The sequence below is a fragment of the Lepisosteus platostomus genome, chromosome 7, assembly GCF_059453375.1.
Source record: "Lepisosteus platostomus isolate fLepPlt1 chromosome 7, fLepPlt1.hap1, whole genome shotgun sequence".
NCBI lineage: Eukaryota > Metazoa > Chordata > Actinopteri > Semionotiformes > Lepisosteidae > Lepisosteus > Lepisosteus platostomus.
This window is the reverse complement of record NC_142617.1, coordinates 49,541,350-49,563,988: the sequence shown is the minus strand read 5'-3', so window position 1 is coordinate 49,563,988 and position 22,639 is coordinate 49,541,350. Positions and strand designations below refer to the sequence as shown.

At 45.4% G+C, this 22,639-nt stretch overlaps 1 protein-coding gene across 2 annotated transcripts in view; it reads left to right on the top strand.

The window, feature by feature from the left end:
* adam10a (ADAM metallopeptidase domain 10a) overlaps window positions 1-22,639 on the top strand; it is a 93,737-nt gene that overhangs the window by 41,965 nt on the left and 29,133 nt on the right. For both annotated transcript variants that reach the window (XM_088640979.1, XM_088640980.1), the window contains exons 3-4: window positions 14,303-14,421; window positions 20,906-21,064. In XM_088640979.1, coding sequence (XP_088497105.1) covers window positions 14,303-14,421; window positions 20,906-21,064 — 278 coding nt within the window. The remainder of the gene's footprint in view (window positions 1-14,302; window positions 14,422-20,905; window positions 21,065-22,639) is intronic.

Below are 22,639 nucleotides of genomic sequence, written 5' to 3'. Positions count from 1 at the left end.
TTGAAAACTGCGCCATTAATGGTTTTCTTAATGTTTCATCAATCTGTTGGTGAACCGTCCGTGTCTGTTATTAAACAGGGGAATGGAACAGAATGTCTAATCTGGCCTCTGAGGGGGCAGAGGTAGGCTTCCTGTTGGGGAAAGAATTCCCCAGCAACCTTCTTTAACAGAGCTTTTTCTTTGATATTCCTCTGGTCCGCCGTTGCTGTTCTCGCGCCCTGGGGTGGTGTTGAAATTAAAGGCGTGTGCTTGAGCTTGCTCTGAAATCCGCAGGGAAGGCTGGGCTCGGTTCCTGCGTGCGGGCGGGCAGTTATCGCCCCTGGAATGTGCGTTCGACACGCCGAATTGCAGCTCGGGAGCACATGACAACAGAGGGCTTGTGTTGTTCTCAAAACATCTGTTCTTCAATGCCTCGAATTCTGTAGTGAGGAAATGAGTAAGCGGCAATCGTTTTACTATGGATGCATGCGGACATCACCCATACATCCATTTTCTAAGCATTTCATCCAGTCCAGGGCCTGGAAGAGCCGGATTCTATCCCAGCAAGCAGTGGAAGCAAGGCAGGGTGCACAGTCCATCTCCAGTCCACTGTAGGGCACACACACCCTCACATACAGGGCCAATTTCTCCAGAAGCCAATTAACCTACCATTATGTCTTTGGATTGTGGGAGGAAACCGGAGCACCAGGAGGAACACGGAGATCTCCATGCAGTTAGCACCCTAGGAATTGAATCCAGGGCCCCAGCGAGGCAGCAGTGCTAACCACAGGGGCACTCTGTCACCCCCCATATACAGTACACGTGCAGTAGAAATAATTGCTTGGTTCTGCTGCGATGGTACAAGAAAAAAACCTCATGCATCCTGGGACCATCCACATATGCTAAAAAGGCTGCAGGCCTTCCAAACAAAATGCTCCTTTGTAAAGTAGCTCTCAGTTTCAGAGCAGGCATGGAAAATGAGTAGTATAGCCTTGCTGGCAACATGAAGAAAAGTCTGTTGCAACCTACATTTTTAAATAACTGATGCATCTATCAAAAATGTGAACCCACTACAAAAGCAAAGCAAAATGCCCTTCAATCTGTCATTTGAAAGCTCAATTTGAAATAGAGGTATTAATATGCACTTTGAGTTACTTACATAACAGGACATGCAGATGCATTGGAGACAGGCTGGTTGTTTTACTTTGTTTCAATTCTGCAGCAGCGAAGTTTCTGCTCATGAAAGTTTTAGCACTTGACACTCCCGTCTGATTAGCACATACAGTTTCGGAAATCCCTCAGCATTCTGTGCAACATAAAACAGATTTCTAAATAAACCTGAAATGTGTGCACTTTAGCTTTTGTAAATGCCATGCTGTTGCCTGTTCGTTTCTTGAACCACTGCAGTGTTTTGCTACAAGTGTCGAGATGTTTTGAAATTAAGGAGAGGTCGGCACTATCGTTATTTAAACTGGGTGGGAAAACTGTTCTCTTTCCCTTGTTTATAAGCTCTGAAATAACTGGAAGAAGAAATTCGGCTGTACTGTATCGACTGTAGTTGTCAGTTACTCTGTCTCTTGTCACGCTCAAGGTTTTTTGCTGTGCACAACATTGTGCCAGAAGCCAAACAGAACCAGATGGAAAAAGACACCGGAGAAGTTGTACAAGGAGTGCATGTCGCGGTGCTGCTCGCAGTCTGGCGGAGAGATTGAAAGGATGAGACCTTGAGCAGGTCAGAGCCTCACCGGAGGGGCTGTCATACCCGGGCGCAGTCGCTGTGGGTTTCCCCACTCAGGAGGGCGAAGCATTGACCTGCAGGCCGAGAGGCCTCGCGACACCCTAGCTCCTGTAAAATGAAGGGGCGGTACTAGGCGATTATAAATCCCCCTGGGGAAACTGTATTTCCCAAACGTCTTCAAGGGCTCGCTGGAATGGAGTGCGGCAAGGGTGAGCCTTCATCCCCCTCTCCCGCTGTTCAGGAGCGAGGGGAGCGCGGAGTCTCAGGAGTTCCTCTTTCAGAGCCTGCAGCAGGTCAGCCGTGTCCACCGGGGCTCCCGCACTCTTACAGCTGTCGCTGCTTGGCAAAGGTCCGCCTGTGAGTGGCTGCAGCCGGGGCCGGTGCTGTTGGAGACTCAGCCGCGGGCGCCTGATGGAGGAGTCATTTTCTTGTAAGGAGTTAGGATTTCCGAGGCCGCATGATCACCCTTGCTTTCTAGTACCGGCGGTACTGCCTGGTAGACTGGACACCGGGGTGCTGAAACCGGGGTGGTCAGGCCTCCAGGTTAGAGCAGGGAGGAGAAAGCGGACGTTGCACCCACAGTCAGGCATGGTCTTCACTTTGGTACTGGAGGGATGCCCTCAGTTTAATGGGGAGGGGCTGAATTAACTTGAAGTTGGCAGCACTAGGTGAAATGGAGGATAGGAAAATAATTGCATAGGGGAGGTTTGGCTAATAGGAGTCCTGTAGCTGCTGAGCTGCTCGACTTCTCGCAGTGGAGCCGTGCTTTTAGGACACCTACACTACAAGGCTTATGCTTGTTTTGCAAGTAATTCCTGTCACTTTGTACAGAAACATCATGCATAACTGATGTAATAATCATTTGAGTGAGTACATTTAAATGTAATTGTGAAGGTATACAGTCTAAGAGTGTTAATTAAACCTTGCTTAAGCAGATTTCATAATCCGCTAGTTATGTTGTCGCAGCCTTCATTTGGTTAATGCAGTGAAATGCGTTTTTAATTTTTTTTAGCAACCTATTGTACAAGCAACGGCCTCATGCACGTCGTTGGGATGAAGATGTTTGTGCTGATTTTCCAAACTGCAGTTTTGCAATCAGTGTTTATTCAGCCATTTGTTTTTTTTTAAACCCCAATGAGTTTTCTATGGCAATCTGAATTTTAAAGAGGATCGACTGCAATTAAAGTGCTACAGATATTTTAGCTGGTAAGCACTCAGCGTGCATTCTCTTTCCAACAGCAAAGCGAGAATCTGTATGCCTGCACTACAGCATTTAAAAAGAAGGTAATTGTAGTCACATTGTTATGCCCCTTACGAATGTTACAGATTGCAGCAAATCAGGGTCTTGTTAGTGTAAAACGCCCTTCCAGGGACTATACACAGCATAATTTGCCCTTTGTCTAATTTATCTTCTCCAACGCATCCTCTGATAAAGACTTTCCCTACTTATTTACATGTATCCAACTACCACGCACAGAAAAAATCTCTAGCACCGGTGTAGTGAGCCTAGGCACCTGGATCCCATACAAATGCAAATTCTTGATCCAGTTAAGCTTGTCCAAAGGTGATCCACTACGATTCTTAGCTTAACAAACAAGAGGAGGTGACGTGGGTTGACTTTAACAAGAAAAAAAAAAGGTTCGGTTCCTTTTAATCTGTCGGTGTTAAGACCTGAAATGCATCTGGTTTCTTTCTCTGGATTGATTCTAGAGCAGCCTGGTCTTTTTTTTTCATGCCATTAATGCCACAGCTGTACAGTGTTCTCACGTCCCGGGGTTAATCTGGCATTTAAGGACCAATTCAGCTTGTGACCGTTTAAAAACTTGCATGAAACCCAAGTTGTAAAGTTGACTTTCCCTCCTGAGGTTTAGTCCTTGTGAAAGCAGTGTGGACTATCTTGCATGGTGTTCAGGTACCTCAGGATGCTGCTGAAACTGTGTGCACCCTTTGGTCCCTGTGAATTTCTAGAGTTCATGGATAGACCTGTCTAAGACCAGAGGAAGCCTGTTGCTTCCCTACCGCAAGAATTACTTCAGCTCTGTCTGGGTGTGGATCTTATTACAATAAATGTTTTTTTCCAGTGGTGTCTGGAGTTCATGTTCCCTCATATAAAAAGGCCATTGCACGTGACTGGGTTTGTTAGTGAGGAGTATAATTAAACAGACGTGCCCTTTGAAGTTATACTCTGGGTATATCTAGCCTTAAGGCTTATGGCTTGTTACCATAGTTTCTTCAAGCTAATAGCTGTATTTTTTAAGTACAGTGTTCCTTTTTGTAAAGTAGATACAATGTTACATTAAGGAACCCAATTATGTTTCGATACAGAAGGCAACACCAAACAAATTAACCTGACATCGCAGTGCCGCTTAAAAGTATTTCTGTAAAGGTCATGTCTGCCGGCACTATGGTACTGACTTGATTGAGAGACGCCTTCTTTTGACATTTCTGCAAAGACGAGTAAATGAGATTGACATTGCGTTGGTGTTAAATGGTAGCTTTTCTTTAGAACACTTGTGTGAAGATTTATCAAAGCGCCAGAGCGATGTGGTGTTTTTATTGGACATAACATAGCTAAGACTGAAAAATGAGTTTCCAGACAGGCAGAAACCACACAGCACTCTGCTCCATGGCCGTCGTTTCAGGAAGGATGATTTGTTTTTTATGGGCTGGAGATTTATGTCTCCAAAATCTCCTTGCTGTCTCTCACGTGCTTTAAAAAATATTGGGGAGGTGGTGAATGTCTCTGCCTCTCACCAGATACTCTGAGACATTACTCAAAGCCAACCAGGCAATCAGTTCCATCTACGCAAGGGATTGCACTGAAATGGTGATGGTTTCCTTGCAGGGTGAAGGGTGTAGCTATCTTAAGAAACCTTGCCTGTTTTTCAGTGTGGGCTCAAATGTATGTGCTGCTGTATGTTCAGAATTTGCACCACTGCAATTTCAGATGTAGAAGTTATCTAAGTACAGTGTTGTGCCGAGTGTATAATTCTGTAATATTGTTTAAGCACTGAAGAGAATCCAATACTGTACATATTCTGAGCCTCTGAACCTGGCATTTTTCTGAGGGGGTGAAATATATAGTCTTGCCTGTATTTCTCATTTTTTAATATTTTGTCGTATCAAGTTAAAGCTTGTTCTGTTTCTGGGCTTCACAATTATTGCTGTATAGTACGAGCCTAATAACGCCTCACACAGTGGAGAAAATGGCTGTGAATGTCTCTGGATGAATGTTGAGGTATTTTGCGATTGAGCTGTTTGGTGTGCAGAATGCAGTCAAGTCTCCAGAGTGCCTGCTGGCTCAGCGCTGCAGCTGGCATGGTGAAGAAAGACTGCTGCTGCCTTTGAGGTGGCTTTAAACACGCATGCTGAATTCTCTATTAATTAGCTATGTTTGCGCTGCCGAGCTACCTCCATTGGCAGGGCAGTAAATGGTCATGTAGGAAAGCAGTAACAATGAGAGACCTGCTGGGAAACATGAGACATGGGACAGACAGTAACTGGTCTGCGGAGTCAGCAAGCCACACTTAGTTTCATGTCACAAATGTGGGATGATAGATTACGATTCCTATTAAGCGGCATTGTTCTGGGATAATTACGTAACTCTCGGGCAGCCAAACTTGTTCTCTTCTAAGTGCGTGCCAGAATACACTTCTGCTAAGGCTGTTGCAGGACGAGTGGGTTAGAGTGCATTCTGGACCCGCTCTGTGGTTTGTTGCCACGGGACACACTGAAGGCCATGTGCAGCCTGCAGTGTACCTGTTGGAAATGCTCCCCAGCCAATCTGTAAGGTATTGCACTTCTTATGCCATCCATTGGTTTTGCCTTGCTGTGCTTCATATTGGACTGTACCATACCTTGCTGTGCTTTACAGCACTCAGCGGCTACCATGGTAAAACACTGAACTGCCACAGAGTCTGTGCCCTGGAGAGTTGTGGGCATTTTGTTGAGTGTTCATCCAACTGCCAAAGGCTTTCCCAAAATGTTCATTTGTGCTTTTGATTGATTCTCTTATCATGTCATTTTATGTCATGCAAGAATCGATCAAAAGCACCAGCTAATGTTTTTGGATCTATAAAATGGTAATTAAAACCCAAATCCTTAGTCATCAGATGCAGGGCCCGCCATGCTTGAATGAGCCAGTGTCTTTAAGCTGCCGTCCTGTGAAATAGGCTAAAGCTTATATCATGGTTAGGAAATGATGCATGCCCTTTAGTTTCAGAGTGAGTTATGATCGAGTTAAATGGGAACATCCCCATCAGAGGAAAGACTCCTCCTCATTATGTGAACCTCAGTGTTGTAGTCATGTCCTGTGAGCTGGTTAGGACCTCTTGTTAGGATTTCTGAACTCCCTTATTCTCTGCGTTTTGGTTTAAACCTCTGTAAATATTCCTGGCACTGCAAGTACGTAAACATGATTTAAATGCCTGGTCTATGCCAGCCGGTCTCCTGTTTGCAACCAGACCCTTTGACACTCCATCTGGCTAGGGTTTGCAAGAAAAACAACTAGCTGGCAGCTGGTGTTTGGTGCGGAGCAAACTACAACTACAGTACATACAGTGGGGACTTTCCATTCTCCTTGTGGTGTGGCTGGAGTCAGGAACCAGGGTCTTGGAAAACGCATTGTTTTCCCATTGATGTAGCGGACTAGCTTGGTTTCAGGAAAACGACTTTATTCCGCCTCTTTCTTGGCGGTAACCTGAGAACCTGAGACCGTCTCATTAGCTCCAGGTACAAGGCATCCCCGGGGTCCGAATTAAACCTGGAAGGGAATCCCAGCAGCTTCAGCGCAAGAGGAGTTGGTCCTTGTGGCTGAAGATCAGAACCCGGCTTGGCAGGATCTGCCCTGATCGGGATGGGCAGGGGGGAGGCAGTGACATCTGACATGCGTGACCAAAAATAAAACACTAGCGCCTTGTCCCGCCCACAGACAAGTGGAGCACAAAAACAAATCTTGTAAGAAAAGGTATGGTCTTAACCAGGTGTTGAAACATGGAAATATATTTATTTTAAATGTAAAGAATTTTTCCTCCGTGTGCAGAGTTCACCTACAGTATTTCCGCAGTTCTCAGGGCGTAGTGTAGCTGTGTGGGAAAGATTTTGAGCTGTGTCGCAGCGTGCAAGCACAACTAATTCGCCTCATGAGGATTAGCTATATCACGAATGTCAGTCCACCTGACTGAAGGGCACAGTGCTCGAAGACCAGGAAAGCAGCCAGAGTTTTTGTGCTCACAAGGCACAAAGGTGTGGCAGAGTACTTAAGGAAAAGGGAAATATTGACCTCTTCATGTATTGACCTTGTATTCTGTTATGTGCAGTACAGGAAGGTTTCATATTGTCAATGGTACAGTGTAACAGAACTACAGTAGCTGTATTGTGGTAGCCTGAAATATTAGTATCCGTGTAAACTTTTGCCAGTGTGGTTTCAGGAGTGAACGTTTTTGATTTGCCACATGAGAGAAAGCTGATAATAAGAGCTAGCTTAACACCAGCTGTGTCCCTGGCATAACTGTGCTAAAAATAACAGTTTCTTTAAAAAAAAAAACTTAAAGCATTCTCCCAGCGTAGAGCCTGCTAATCCACTACATGTGGGAGGTGCTGGAGCAGCTCCTTCAGAATTTGTTCTGGCGTTGGAAGATGTAAATCCTGCAAAAAACAGCAGAGGAAAGGAAACGAAGAAGCCACCTGCTCTTCAGAAGCAGGAGATGGAACAGCAAGAACCAAAGCCATTGCAGGGTTTTTTAAAGCAGTTTTGTTTTTACTTTACACGCGTTTCCTGTTGCTGTGCAAATTAACACCAGGGATTTCAGCCCTTCACTGTTCAGATCAACAATCTGTTATATAATCAAATGTAATAAACTATAATCACCTGCCCACATTATAGCGACATTTAAAAAAAGAAGGAAGAAAGATGTTAGCTGCTCGTCGCACAGTAGGGGTTTTCTCCAGGTTTGCTGCTTACCTCTTGTCTTCCAAAGACGCGCTAACTATGTGAGCCTGTCTCTCTCACCTCTCCCTGTGTGCCCACTCTGTGACGGGCTGGTGCCCACTTCAGTGTCGAGTAAAAATCCACTGGAGACCTTTTTGTCAAGAGGAGTTTATTGTGTATTCGGCCCAAGAGAGGCACCCTCCCTGCAATTAGGAGGACGGCTCTGACACAAAGTCACCACTGACCTTTTATACACTTCATGATAAGGAAGGCAGACAGCTCAATTGCATTTGATTTTTATTGGTGAAGCAAACTTCTACAACAATTGATCATAAGATGCCTGCAGTCTTAAGCTCAGTTACACAGACACCTTAAGTCAGTTCATGGTGTGCAGAAAAAGAAATTAAGCCTTCATCGGTGTGTAGTCCCACACTGTGCTTCTGCTACAGGCTCTTGTCATGAATGTACGAACAATAAGTGACTTCCTGACGATTGTTGGGTACCAAAAGACGAAAGCACAGCTTTCCACCCTCAGCTTCTCCTTAACAGAAGACAGGCCTCTTCCCTTCTCCAGTACCTCTGTGCACGATAACAGTTGAGGGTTTGCTTGTTTGCTCAGTTGTGCTAAAATCGGATCACAAGCCGGGTGTATTTGATGGGGCAGTGCTTGGGTAAAAAAAAGTGCTGAAAATCAAAAACTACGCCAAAGGGGTAGACGCGTGGCATTTAGAGCTCTATTCTTTCCTAAACCAAGTGTTTTCAGCTTTGTCTGGGGGTCCCCAGGGTGTATTCTGAGGCTCCCTAGAAACAGGGCGACTCTTGACTTCCTCTGTCTAGTCCAGCCATGTGTGAAATCCTCCTTCTCATGCGGCGAATCTCCCCGGAGTCCTGTTTTTGTTCCAGTACTTTGTCATTCAGTTTAGTCCTATCAACCAGAAGGTCCTTCCAGAGAGGGGTTTCTGAAAACAGGACTTCATTACAAATGGTTGAAAATCACCTTTTGAACCACACCCCACCTCAGACTTTTTTTTACCCTTCTTTTTCTAAACCGGAATGGCTTGAGAAGTTTTTTTTTGTATTCAGATTCGTCTCGGTTTCTTTGCCAGGTGATTGTGCAAAATAAAACTGAAGTTATTTTGAGGCGTCCTGGCTCCTCCCCGGTCCCTTGCTAAATGTGTTCCCAGTTCTAAAATGTTATAATTATCTTTTCCTCTGTGGACGGATTGAAGCAGCAGGATATTTTCCGTGCTGCTGAGATGAGACTTTTTCCCCCTCCTCTTCCCGTCGTATTTGTTTTGGTCTTCCCCTTTAAAGCCAGCTCTCCAGATTTTCAGTCGGCTTCCCCACATGGGCTTCTGCATCCTGTCTGTTCATTTCCCCTCTCGGCTTTGAGATGAGAGGTGTCTGCCCTCCCAAATAACCTCCTTGGGGGTGCATAGTTTTCCCACAGTTCCTGGGGCAGCGGGTGCCAGCGTGCCAGTCTTTCCGTGTGCCTTCAGAGAGAGCCTCCATCGGACGTGCTCTGCCCCGCCTCGGAATCCCCAGTTCACAGGTCCCGGAGCAAAGGGCATGAGATCTTGTAGGCAGCGGCAGGAGCTGCAGTTCTAGAATGTGGGCAAAGGTCTTGCTTTTGATGACAGTTCTCAGCGTGACGCTCGTGTTCTCCTGTCTCCCGATCAGGGTCCATTGCATGAAGCTTTGGACGGGGAAATAAGATAATATTGTTTATAATCGCAAGAAGTACTGGTTCTAATGGACTGTGCTAACGATGAGCTGACCGTCATTCAGATGATGCCTGTAGTTGCGCTGTCTAAAACGGGGTTTTCACCAGTCTTTGTACTTAACTTAGCTATTGTTCAGTGCAAACACTTCTTTTGTAAAACCATAAGCCTGCCAGTTGTCAGCCGTACACACACACGCGTTCACCATTTGTGTGTCCTGTTTCAGTTACTGAGTTTTAAGATTACACATGCTAACATTTAAGCTGTTGTGAAATGCATTGCTCATCTCTCTTTTGGTTCTCCAGCCCACTAATATACAGTAGGGTAGTCTTTGAGCCATCAACCCTGTGGAATGAAGTGACTTAACTAGATGCTGTCCTGATGCATGTGGTAATGAAACCGGTCCAGTTATAATATATATTAAAACAAAACGAGAAACCGCAACCTGCGAGTTTTGTGTCCGCGCACAGAGCGGAAGATTTTCCGGAAATAGGAAAGCTTCGGGAACGGCACTGGCCGTCCAACGGAGCAGGTGTCCGCCGCCACCACCCGAAATCTGAGGCGCTGGGGTCAACAGTCAAGGGCATTTAATAAGATGGTCGTGCCCCAGGGGTCAGGCGAACGAGCCGTTTACTTTCCTACGGCCTGGTCACTTGGCTGGAGTGGATGACGAATGCGTGATCGCACCGACTTGATCCGTCACCTTCCAGGTCGGGGATGTGCTGAAAGCAGCGGGCCCCTCTGTGCAGTGACATGGAAAACAAATTAAAATGGGGGTCTGTCGGCGTTGGGGAAACATTTTTTCCCACCCCTTATTGCTCCTGTCGCGCTTAAGGGAGACACTGTGCTGTCAGTAGTTTAGCTGAGAATCCATCTCGCCGAAAGCTTTAAAACTGCAACGTCTTCCCAACTGAGCCCTCTGTAGCGGCCCGGAGGCTCTCCGGTGGATCTAGAATGACCTCGGTACGGGATCGGAATTGCTTTCCTGAACAGCAGGATTGTTTTTCTTCACCTACAGAAAAACTCTCCGCGTTTGGTGACAAACCCGAACGGAACGTTTGGTGGAACAAAACGGTCATGGGCCTTTGTCTCATCTTTTTATTTTCCTTGCAGCACTTGCCTGGAAGCTTTTAACACGTTCTGGAAATTGGCTTGGTGTGTATATGTGGGGTTAAGTCTGTATTTCTGCCGCAGCGTCGTGCAGTAATCTTATTTATTCTCATGTTGAACTGTTTGCATAGGGATTTTAAATAATTTAGTGTTTTTCTGTAAAGTTATTTAGTCCAGCAAGTTTGCACATAATGCATAAAATATCAGTCTCTGCTGAAGCCAGAAAACACCACAGCAGATTAGATGAAAAGTGGCGCTTGTTACTCTGTGAACACTGATTTGTGTCTGGAGCTTTGTTCTGAAGACAATCTGTTATGAAACATCTTAGCTGTGAAATACCTCAAGGTGCTTGATGTGCAGTGAAGAAGGTTTTTTTTTTTTCCACTGTGGGGGGAGAAAAGCAAGACTTGCTAAATGTGGAGGTAACATGGGATGATCTTAAGGAATTAAAGAAGAACAAATCACGTTTTCCAACAGTGAGGTTCAATGAATGGGGGGTGCTCTTAAAAGCTTCCCAAGTCACAGATAAAACACAGATTAGCATAATGTTTGCCGATGGAGTACTTCTCATAGGGAGCGAGAGTTGAAGATTTCCCTGGCCTCGCCCGGCGTGCTTGCAGGGCATGATGATGACGAGTGTGGCACCCGCGCTCATCTGCGCACTGACGCATTCTCGCTGGGGGTTTATCTGCCCAGGGGTGTTAAATACGTTCTGCAAAGGAATGAAATGTGTTCTCTCTCATCTCCTCTCTACCACTGCACCCCGACGAGGAAGAGCCGGCTAGGGTTTTCTCTCCGTTCCTGTACTTGTACACTTCCTGGTATCTAATTATAGCCTCGGTTCTCTTCGTAAGGGATCTTTGACAGATGCTAATCCAGCAGCCCCCGATTTGGTACAGGGGATTGCAGTAGTGCTTTAAGAAGGGCTCTGAAAAATCACAAAAGACTTGTGGAGAATATTTGTTGAAGTCCTCATCTCGCGTGTCTCCTCTAAGTCTACAGTATTACATATTGACAAGTATTTTGAAAGCGTCGAGGCTGTTGAATAATATGCAGCATTTATTTGATCTTCAAGGTGCTGAGATTTTTGCGCTCCTCTTGTGTCGCAGGTGCAGGGATTAGAGGAAATCTGGTAGGTTCACACTGGGGAAGAGGCGAGGGGATAAAGGAATGGAATGCTAATGGCATTTTATTTTATTTTGGACTTAACGTTAATTGAGACAGCATTGCGTTTCCGTGCTTATTTTTGGAAGTGGTTTCTTGCGGCGTGTAGCCCATGGTGGCTGGGTGTCAGGGGATACACCACCTTGCTTTAGGTTTTAAAATGTGCTGCCGACATTTAATGTGCACCAACCACGTTGCTCTGAATAGAGCACGTACTGTAAGGAGATCAGGTCACGCGTGCAGTGTTCATCCCTGCTCTCGAGATTCCTGTTGTTTTTTTTTTCTGGAATGTTCGCTTGTTTTGCAGAAGGTTATTCTGTGCTTCTGAATCCGGGCGATTTCTGGAAGGAAATCAATGAAAATAAGAGTTGGGTGTTGAAACTCCGGCTCTGCACTTCTTCCATACCTGCACATTTAATAGACGGCTATGCACAAATCTGGCCTGCAGTGTGAGTTCTCTTGAACTTTCGGGGGAGCCCTTTCGGCACCTGTCCGGGGTACCCTGTCACTCTGGATGAATTGCAGCATCTCTCAGCTCTCAGGTGCGCTGTGTGCTCGGGGATATACAGTAGGTGTTTTTCCCACTGCTCTCATCACTCCCACTGTGGCCCTGAAGCTGTCCTGCTGGGCCGACTGGTTGTTTTATTTACTTTCATGGCCGTGAGGCCCAAGGGCAAGATCTATTAATCAGGTTTTGCACAGAAATCCCAAGACCATGATAAGAGCCTGTTACCAAATGAAGGTGACACAGCAACGACTAACAGGAAATGCTCTAGAATGGGAGCTGCCTGAATAGGGAAGAGTGACTTGCTTTCAAATGTGCACGGGGGGGAAGCAGAAATAATATTGGTGCCCATCTGCACTTAAAATGGGACCTCACCTGTTACTAGAGGGGTTCGTGGCTATGGGGGGTGGACATGGATTCAGATCTCGGGTGGGATGGTGTTGCTGAACTCCTGAATGCATGGCAGCTGTCTGTCGTTATTCTACATGTTTGTTCCTAGTTGACTTGTCTGGTTAAATAAAGGTTTCATAAATGTTGCCTTCTAGTAACGGCTTTTCAGGATCCATGAAGTTATGTGAAGTGTGTGTCATTAGTTTTGTTCCACGGCACAAAACGAGAGCCGTTAAATGTTTTCACCCCAATATGGATCAGTTTTTTTGTCTTTCTTGTTCGGATGTGCCAAGTGCTCAAGTCTCTTTCCTCAAGATCCTTAAGTGTACAAATCCAGCAGGTCTTTTGTACTGTAGGTCTCCCTAAATCAGCGGTGGCTTCAGACCTGTGGCAGGGGTAAATTAGCCCAGCTTCACCTCACTGAGCTTAGTTAACCCTCATCCTGTTGGTGTATGGAAAGAGACTTACAAAACCTTCTGGCCGGCACCCCTGAGGAAGGGCCCCCAGGTCTAAAAGTGTCTTAATCCCCTTGCTGTGGAGTGGACACTCTTTCAATCTGGAGACTGTCCCTGAATAATGCACTAGACCTGAATGCAAGACGTGGCTGCCTTTGGGTCGGTTGGTTTTATTTTTCACTGGGTTTTGTAGATTTTCATCTCTGCACCAAGGCTATTTGCAGGGCGGTGCCTTGTTTTACGTGTTCATGCTGCTGTAGTTTCAGATCCCCCTTTGTAAAGTCTTTAAAAGAAGCATGATGCTGGTTGATGATGACCGAGGATAAAAGGCACTATCGGTGTCTCTCCCTCCTCCCGGCCCCTTTCGGTGAAGAAAGAGAAGCCAGGGACACTCTGCACAGCCCAAGTGGAGAAAGAAGAAAAAATTTCACCCGTTTCCTGTTTGATTTAGTTCCTTTTGTGTTATTGAAGAGCATCCCCCTAACCCCAACTCATTTGTCTTGCTGAAGGACAGAGAACAGTGTGATAAGCTTCGGATTTTCAGCCCTGACCTGCACCATGTGGAGAAACAAATCCGCAGGACCAGTTATCATCCTAGAATTAATGTCAGGGGTGACTGATTTTGGAGCAGCAGTAGTTTATTTTCAAGTGTGGGATTTTGATGCCCTTGTTATGATTCTGTGTTTTTGTTTTCAATTTGTTTTGGTTGGTATCCACACAGATGTGTAAGAACTATCAATCATTCACAAGGTGCCTCCATTTTGCCTGTGCACAGAGTTCAAGTCATTTTAGCTTTCACAGGCTGCAGGCTTTTCTGTGTTAACCAGCACCAGCAGGATGTTTGTGCTTGTTAGACTGAGTGAACTTGCAGTCAGACGTGTTAAATTAAAGATTAGAAATACATTGTTCATGTGGTGCATCATCATAACTCGTATCGTTTAAAAGTGGCAACAGCCCCTAAAGTATATGATGTTCAACCTGCAATATAGTAGGAAATATTTGTTCCTCGTGTTTGTTTTGCTAGGCTTTGACTAAAAAGTACTTGTTTTCTGTGTCTCCTTTATGTGCGTTTAATACAGAATAATGCTTTTCCTCGAGTTTGTGTTAAAGTGATGAGAGCTTTGTGTTCAAAGACTTAGCTGAAATGATGAAGTCGTGCTGAATGCAGACTGGGCACCTGACAGCAGAACAGCACTGTGTAAAACCTGTGAAATTGCATTTAGACTTTGAAACCAAAAAGTGATAGGATTTTTCTTTAAAAGGTACTAGCTATATTAATTTTTCATTTGTACGCATTGTGTTATTTTGCAGACATTTCAATCTCCGAATGAAGAGAGATGCATCCATGTTTACGCAAGACTTCAAAGTGGAATTCGCTGGAGAAGAACTGGATTATGACACCTCCCACATCTACACAGGAGAACTCTACGGTAAGTCTGCTAATTATCTCCAGGAAGGCTTCGCTTCCCCACAGGGAGGAGATAATCTTCCAGGGAAGCATATTTTGGTGTGTATGTGCAGGAGAAACTGGGTGTGTGAAAACTGCAGATGTTAGTGTTTGTAGAAGTAGGAAGAATGTTGAAAGCTGGTGTTCCTGTTCACTAAGAAAAGCCAAATGTGTGGATCTATACCAGAATGCTTGCCCGTCTCTAATGCCATCTCAGCGATGCTTGTCAGATCTGCATGTGTACGTGTCTCCTTGCCCCACTCCGTTAGACCTGCCCGTGTGTCTTGGTGACATCGGAGAAACAGCTGTGCCTGGCAGAGGGAGTGTGGGAGTTGGCAATCAGTAGGGTTGAGATTATACTGTTCTGCCAGCAGCCATATCACCCTGCAGCTCACAGCTGGCAGCCCACTGAAGGTCAGCAGGTGTGGGCCTGGTCAGTACCTGGATGGGAGACTCCTGGGAAAGCTAAGGTTGCTGCTGGAAAGGGGTTAGTGGGGCCAGTAGGGGGTTCTCACCCTGCAGTCTGTGTGGGTCCTAATGCCCCAGTATAGTGATGGGGACACTATACTGTAAAAAGGCACCGTCCTTCGGATGAGACTAGGGTAGGGGTGTTACCCCAGCGTCCTGGCCAAACTTCCGAATGGCCTTTACCAATCATGGCCTCCTAATAAACCCCATCTCTGAAGTGGCTTCATCACTCTGTTCTCCTCCCCACTGATAGCTGATGTGTGGTGAGAGTACTGGAGCACTATGGCTGCTGTCGCATCATCCAGGTGGGGTCCCCATTACATGAAAGGGCCTTGAGTGGAGCGTGCAGAAATACGGTATATAAATGTAAGGATTTTTTCATGATTCACACTGTTGTCGTTGTCACACTTCACTACTCGCAGGCCAGTGGGTGTGGTTTGAAACATGTTTAAATAGATCTGCTGATAAAACAAACTGTAGGTGTGTGTTGAAACAACAATTCCATTCTGTAGGGAAGGGACCGTTGTTGAGTTTGAGGTGCATTGGATTTCTTCACCTTTTTGGTCAGTGAAATGGTTTAGAGGAGAAAAGAAACAAGCACATGGTAAAAAAGGCATTTTGCAGCAGAAAAGTAACATGAACTGATTTTTTTAATTAATTGGGGAATCCTCAAGGGAAAAGCAATTTAGAGCAGACAGATACTTAGCAAATTTCAAAACAGTCACAATCTCAATTTTGTGACGAAGTGCAATGGTCACTCCTTTTCTTGAACATCAGCATTCGTCATCTTGACGTTCAGTGAGCTCTGTGTGTGTGACAGCTTTGAGCTCGAGGTACAGATGTTCTCCTCCCGTCACACCTGGAAGAATATCGTAGCACAGTGAAAGAGTATCGGAGAGAGATTCAGATAAATACTTCTCATTTATCCTGGAAGGATCGTAAATAAACTTCTTGAACACTAGACATAATTGGAAAGAAAGAGTATTCAAAGACAGGAATGGGACTCTCAAGTCTCAACAATAATAGTGCAACCAAGCAACCCTGAATAGTTTGCTCGTTTCCTGGACCAAAAAAAATGGAAACGCCATCAGGTGTTGGGCCTCCACATGCTGTCGTTATGGTTTGAATGTGCTGTGGCATAGAGTCTACCACCATCTGAAATTCTCACTTTTTGTCCACTACCTGTATGATGTGTGGAGTTCAGATGCCTGTTTCTATAGGTTTAAAACTTCTTCAGCTTTAAACACGTTGCCTGGACACATGCGTGGAGTTTTGCAGGTTGCATGCTGGCAAGTCTGTAAATGTAATCAGCGTTGTTTATTCCTCAGGACTCTGAGCACGCTGTAACAGTAGCGGATCTGCAGATAACACAGCTGATTTATGTGCAGTCTGCTTGTACCGTTAACTTCATGATTCTGCCCTATACAGCAGGTCCCCGAAGAAGCATGCCTTTCATTTTTCTTCTGCAGGAACCTATTACAGTCATATCATGTCCTCAGCTGCTTGGGTTGTGCTGATAAATTTAATTGCTTGAAGGTACTTTGAGTGACTTAAGTAATAATCAGAATCGGCATAAAAAGATGTTAATGACTTGCCGTCTGTGATGACTAACAGATTGACTTCTAGCTTTTAAAAGAAGAAGAAAAAGATTTCCTTGCTTTAATTGGTTTTCTGCTTCTCTTGCAAGAGAGCAATTTTCTTCTGGACTTGTACAAAGCCTCCAGAGTTTGTACAGATTTTAGCATATTGTCTTAAAATATAATAGTTTTGATGGAACTTCAATAATTTATTGGAAGCCAGGTTTTTCTTTATAACTCACCTCTTTACAGAAGAATTTTGCTTGTGTTCCAGCTTATTAAAGGGCTGCGGGGCAGAGGGCACCTTAGTTTGAAGTTTTGTTTTGGGGAAATGTGTTGGTTTCCTTTTCCCCGTCGCACAAAGCCCATCGAGGAGGATGTCGTGCTGACAGAGGGGGAAGCCACAGGGTTGAAATGCCAAGAGCGGGGTGTAGTTGTCTGACAAGAGCACGGTGCATTGTGACTGTACACGCCACAAGTATCTAAAAGCCCAACACGCGCTGCGCAAGGACGGCTCTCTTCCGTCTAGGCGCCGCCCTTCCTTCCTGGAAGCACTATCGCTTGTGTTCAACAGTGCGCTTTGTGACATGCGCGTGTGACACTCGAACACGACTGGAATGCGGCAGGAATGTGAAAGGACCACCGATGCAGTTTGATTCGACCCAAATAAGAGAAGCCAGCACTGTGCATTGTGTTCTGGAGATTGGCCCACCCGTTCAGTTTGCATGCGTGGCTGTTGCTGTTGGGCTCGCAGAGTGGAGTCTCCATGGCATCGCTCCCCAACCAGCTCTCAGCACGGAGTGCAGCCATACTTTGTCATCCCTGTTGCACTGCTTGCGGAGGGACGTAGGAAGATGAACACGAGAGGCAGTCCATTTCTGGTAGTGCTGTTTCCCCCCCCCCCCCATCCCTTGAAGGAATTAGAGCCAGCCTGACAACCACCTTTTAAATATGCATTAACTTTTCTTTACGCTTTTAAAGATGTCAGATTGTCTGGTGTGCACTTTTGTAAAAGGAAGAATGAAGAACGGTGGAAATGTTTTCTTTCCCCCTTGTTATTACAATTCCTTACACACAAGTGGTGCAAGAGCAGTCTGTTGGGTGGATCGTGAACTGCAAGACATTTTTCCTTGAGATGTTGTCAAAATTCATGCCGTCTCCATTTGGTCTTCTGCATTTTCTCCAGACACACCATCACACTCCCTCTGTTTCCCAGTAGCAAGTATTCCGTTTGTTATGAAAATCAGCCTTATCAGCAATTGCTTTTGGGACTGGTCTCTGAACAGCTGTTGAAATCTGTACCAAAATGTTGTCTTCTGGTTTCTGCATCGAGGCAAGCGCCGTTTTGACTCTCTTGCGGGAAGGCTGCTCCATGCTAGTTCTCGATAAGCACTCTGTGGTTTGTCTTGCGGGTGTCCCTGTTTGGGCTTCCCTTGCTGAGCCAGTTATGCCCCCCTTACTGGTAAATAAATGAGGGAGGACTTTTTGTTTTCCTGGGAATGGAACATGTTTTGTATTAAAGAATTTCTTAAAGGCAGGTGTCGCATTAAGTATGGTCAAGTCCTGATTTGCTACTGGGGATTGTACCATTTTTTTTGAAAGTTTTAGAACAGGTCATGTTTAAAAGTGAGCAAAACTGAGACCTGTTTGACGCAGACACAGTCATGCTCTTCAGTAAGTTCGTTTCTCTTAGTCTCAGATGCCCGTTAGTCATTAATAGACCATTAGCCTGAGCGTATTAGCTATTGGTGAATCCATCTTGTTTTCCCAACGTTTTTGTCTCTTTTCTAAGGTGCCCAGCTCTTAAAGGTAAGGTAGTCATGTTCTTTCTCACTTACGCCTTGAGTTCTCATTGCTGCCGGTTCCTGCTTTGTTCTGGGGAGCTGTCCAAGGAGGCACCTGGACGTGGACATAAATGTGGCCCTTCCTCAGGAGGGAAGTCTGCTCCGCTTTCCGGGAGAAACGGCCTTGCCAGTGGGAGTGACCTCAGTGACCCCAGCTGAGCCGTTCACCAATCGCTTTCTCCTGCCTCCCTAGCAGGTGAATCAGGCCTGCCATCTGCTTGCTCCTCCGTGGAGGTCTGTCTTCACGTGCAGGATGAACGCAGTCTGGTGGCTGTGTACAGGATTGTTGTTTTGTTTCTGCTGGTGTAGAACTTGTCCTCGTGTGGCAGAGGGCCCCAGTCTGAGTGCCCGGCAGGAGCCAAGTGCACACTAACCTGCTCTAACAGAAGGAACGCTTCCGTGTCGTCTTCTGCAGCCAGCCTGGAGCTCGGGACTGGCCAACGGTAGACGTTTGAAACAAACAAAAAAATCATCCCTGTTGACGATGCGTCATATGGGTGTCCTATTCCAGCCCCACACTGCCGGACATTACGAAGGTGAATTTCTGTGCCTTCCAGAGAAGTGGACAGACCTTGCTCGGTCAGGGAAAATCTGTGTAATTCACTTCAGAATTTTTTTTAGCGCCGGTGATAAAATTCGGAGTTCGCTTGTCTACAAGACGGTGTGTTTTTCTGGAGAAAAGCATTTCTCTTTATGGACTGAGGGGATACAATTTTTGCTAAGGGTGTGGTGCTGTTGTTTCAGACCTTCCTACATGGAGTGTCTTGCTTTGCCTACAGTAACATACTGGGGTTGCTTTTGGAATCGGTTTTTGGACGTTATGTGTATCTTGGGGCATTGATGACTTATTTCTGTGCCGGAGGTTCTGCACTTCATAATACGACTGGAAAACTGCTCAGCTGTGGTTTGGATTGTTTTCAAGCTGTTTTTCATAAGAGAAGATTTTACATATATTTCTTCTCTTAATGGTTACTAGCAATAAATTGTCAACTAGAAATTGTGCTGAGGAATTGGTGGGGTTTTTGTTCCAAATGATTTGTGCTCTGGCCTATGCCACAAGAAAACTGCCGAAATTTGAATGGCACACTTCGTTAAAGGAGAAAATGCTGGTATAGTAATTGGTCCTGTTTTGATCACAGACATTCTTTTAAAGATTGACCAGACTACAGAAATCTTATGGACTATAGGAAGTTGGTGCAGTGCATTTCCAAAGGAGAAGGCTTTAAAATAAGCTCTGTGGCCTAGAATAAAAGCAAACCGAGTATCTCAAGATGGGTTCACTCTTGCCTTGTGTACAGTGTGTGTGACATTCCAGAGGGACAACACCTCACATGGAATGATTCCTGAAAATCAGAATTCCATCCCTTTTTTGAAAAGTCCTGCCCATGAATTTGTTTACTTGAGATCAAAGAGGAGTAAGAGCTTCTCAAGGTTTTGAAAAACTTCCTGAGGTTTATCACATTTCTGCCTCTCCCACTTTTCCAAAGTGTCTGCAGTATTAATGATTGTCTTGCCAACCATAGAGGCCACTGGAAAATTAAAATGCATAAATCTGAGAGAGGATCTTAAATTACCTCCATTTAGTATTGTCCGCTACCATTTGGTGTGGAGGTGCATCTTCCCTACACTTTACAAAGACGGAGTGTGTTAAAATGCTTCTCAAGCAACACAACCTCAAATGAATCATTGTTCCTTTATTCACATATTTTCTGTTTTGTTTCCTTTACGGAAAAAAAACCTTCCCTTGTGCAGAAGAGTTTTTTATACGCGTATTTCTATACCACCAAATGCTGAGGGGAAAAAAGGATGGTACCACAATTGTTAGATAAGGCACTGGATGATTTCTCTACATTTTCATTTTTAATGTGTTTGGGTGTTCTGCCCGTGACGTCGTAGGATATTTTGTTTTTCTTTTTTCTTTGATTCCGATATTTTAAAGTAGGTCCTAATGACCTAAATGGACAGCTTTTGTTTTTGCTGAGGGAGGTGTTGTAGGTGCTGTGTGTCACGGAGGTACTGCCCTGCCATCTCTCTCCCTCTCCCTCTGTCTTGGTCGTTCTCTGTTCTGGGTGGGTTGGTGTGCACAAGCTCATTTTTCAGACTGAGGGCGTGGTGCACGTTTGGAGTTCAAGAATCTCAAGGTTTGAAAACCTTGCTCTTTTCTCCTCTCGACATGAGAAGACTTGTTTTGTGTAATGGCCACCATGCTGGTGGAGGCTGCTGTTTATACTGTACATGCATGCAATATATTTTTGTATTATGCAGTGCTTTGGTTTGCTTTGTCTTTGCCTAACTTTGATATAAATCAACCAGATCTTTTACAGATTTGAAGTAAATCAAGTAAAAAAACACTCCCATTTTCTGTAAGGCTTTTAGGAAAGAATTAGACACATCCAGTCTCTGAAAGGAGACTGCCTATTCCTATTGCCTGTGTAAAGGCTTGTGTGATTGTTTGTGTGCAGTGGTTTAAGGTTTATACTTGTACCCTTTTTCCAGGAGCTGTTGGAACACCTTTAACAATGATGTTGAGCCAGGATCAAGCCGGTATTCTGATGAATCCTGAATTCCTCTCTTGCAGGTGAGAAGGGAACTATGAGTCATGGCTCGATAGTGGACGGGAAGTTCGAGGGCTTCATCCAGACTCATCAAGGCACTTTCTACGTTGAGCCCTCTGAGAGATACATTAAGGACAATGCAGTGCCTTTTCACTCCGTCATCTACCACGAAGATGATATCGGTGAGCCTCTCCACCTAATTCCTTATCTTTCCCAGAGCCAAGCAGGCCTGTTTTCAGTTTTGCTTCGCTCTTCCTCTTCCCGAGACATCACGGATTTTCTGCAGCGGCTGAGGGCTCTGCTCTGCAGCCAGAACTTGTCGGCAGTTCCCCCAGAGAAGGCGTGTCCAGTCCTGGTCCTGGAGGGCCAGGGGTGTGTCTGCCAGTTATCAAGGTCTCTTTTAAAACCGCACTGTCTGAAGAGCTGGAGAAGCTGATCGGTTGGTTCTGTTTAGCCAGCAACCAGCTGGTTCAGCTTGCTATAAAATCTGCAGTCATTAATGGAGGGCAGAGTCTGTTGGCTGATCATGCTACACTCAGAAGATGGGGTAGCTGCCCATTTGAGGCTAACACCTATGGTATACCTTCATGTCCCAAGGGCATGTTATTTCTGCATTTGTCCTGTTTTTTTACTTGTGTGTTTTTTTAAATGTGTCCCTTTTTGTTTTAGACTTCTCATAGTGTGTGTAAAAAAAATGCACCGTAATCTCCCCCACCTTAGTGCTCTGTAGCAACTGGGATGGACCAGGGAGAAGGGTTTCTCTCTCTACAACTCAAAACCTTTTCTTGCCAAGGGGCTGCAGCAGTCCATGAAAAAACATGGACAGGACTGCGGGGCTGATTTTTGTGCTTAGACATGGAGCGAATGTTTTGGTGCCAGTTGGACTTTCTGGATTCCTTCCGACAGGTGGGCGACGGTACGGGGGTCTCGGTCATTGGCTGGCAAAGCAGGCTGGTGCTGGGCAGGCGATTCAGCCTGTGAGGGCGAGGCAGGGCAGGGAGAGCCGGACGTGATGCAGATATCCACCTCTCTTTCACGTGTTGCAGGGCCACCTCAGTTTTTCTCCCTCCCCCCCCCCCCCCCTTTTAAAAGCTGCTTTTTAGGAAAGTGCAGCAGAATTGAATTGTTTAAAGTTTGATTACCCAGCAGCATGAAATTAAGATACCAGACACTGCTCCTAAATATAAACCTTGATGGAAATGCTATCGGTTTAATTGCAGCTGTCATCAGCTAGCAGAGGGATGAGTCATCTTGTCATCTTCTGTTCGCCACCTCTACAGCACAATGCCAGTTGTTTAAGCAGTTTTCATGCCTCTTTTTTTTTTTATTCCAGCAGAATTAGGGTTTTTTAGTGTAAGTGCGGTCGTTATCTGCTCCGACACGGGTTGCAATGATGGGGGTTGGCACACTTGGCTTCTCCGTGTTGATGTGCTGGGACTCGGAAGACGTGGTGAGAATTCACACAGGAGGAGCCGGGAAGGGAGATTAAATCCCTAAATTGTTGTTTCCCCTCTGGGAGGGGAACAACACGCCTAGCGCCGAGCCCTTGTTTTGTCAACGGGAGAGCACGATGACCTTGAACGGCCTAGTCTCTCCTGTAAGTTGCCATGATCTGTTTTGATTTTAAGTAGCCTTTGTGTGCACACTTTAAAGGAACACCTAAGGTTTTCTGTAGCAATCTCAAGATGTACGGTGTTAACCTGTTCTGCTGTCAGGACAGATGTATAGTAGTGTGACAGATAACTCATTCCCCAACC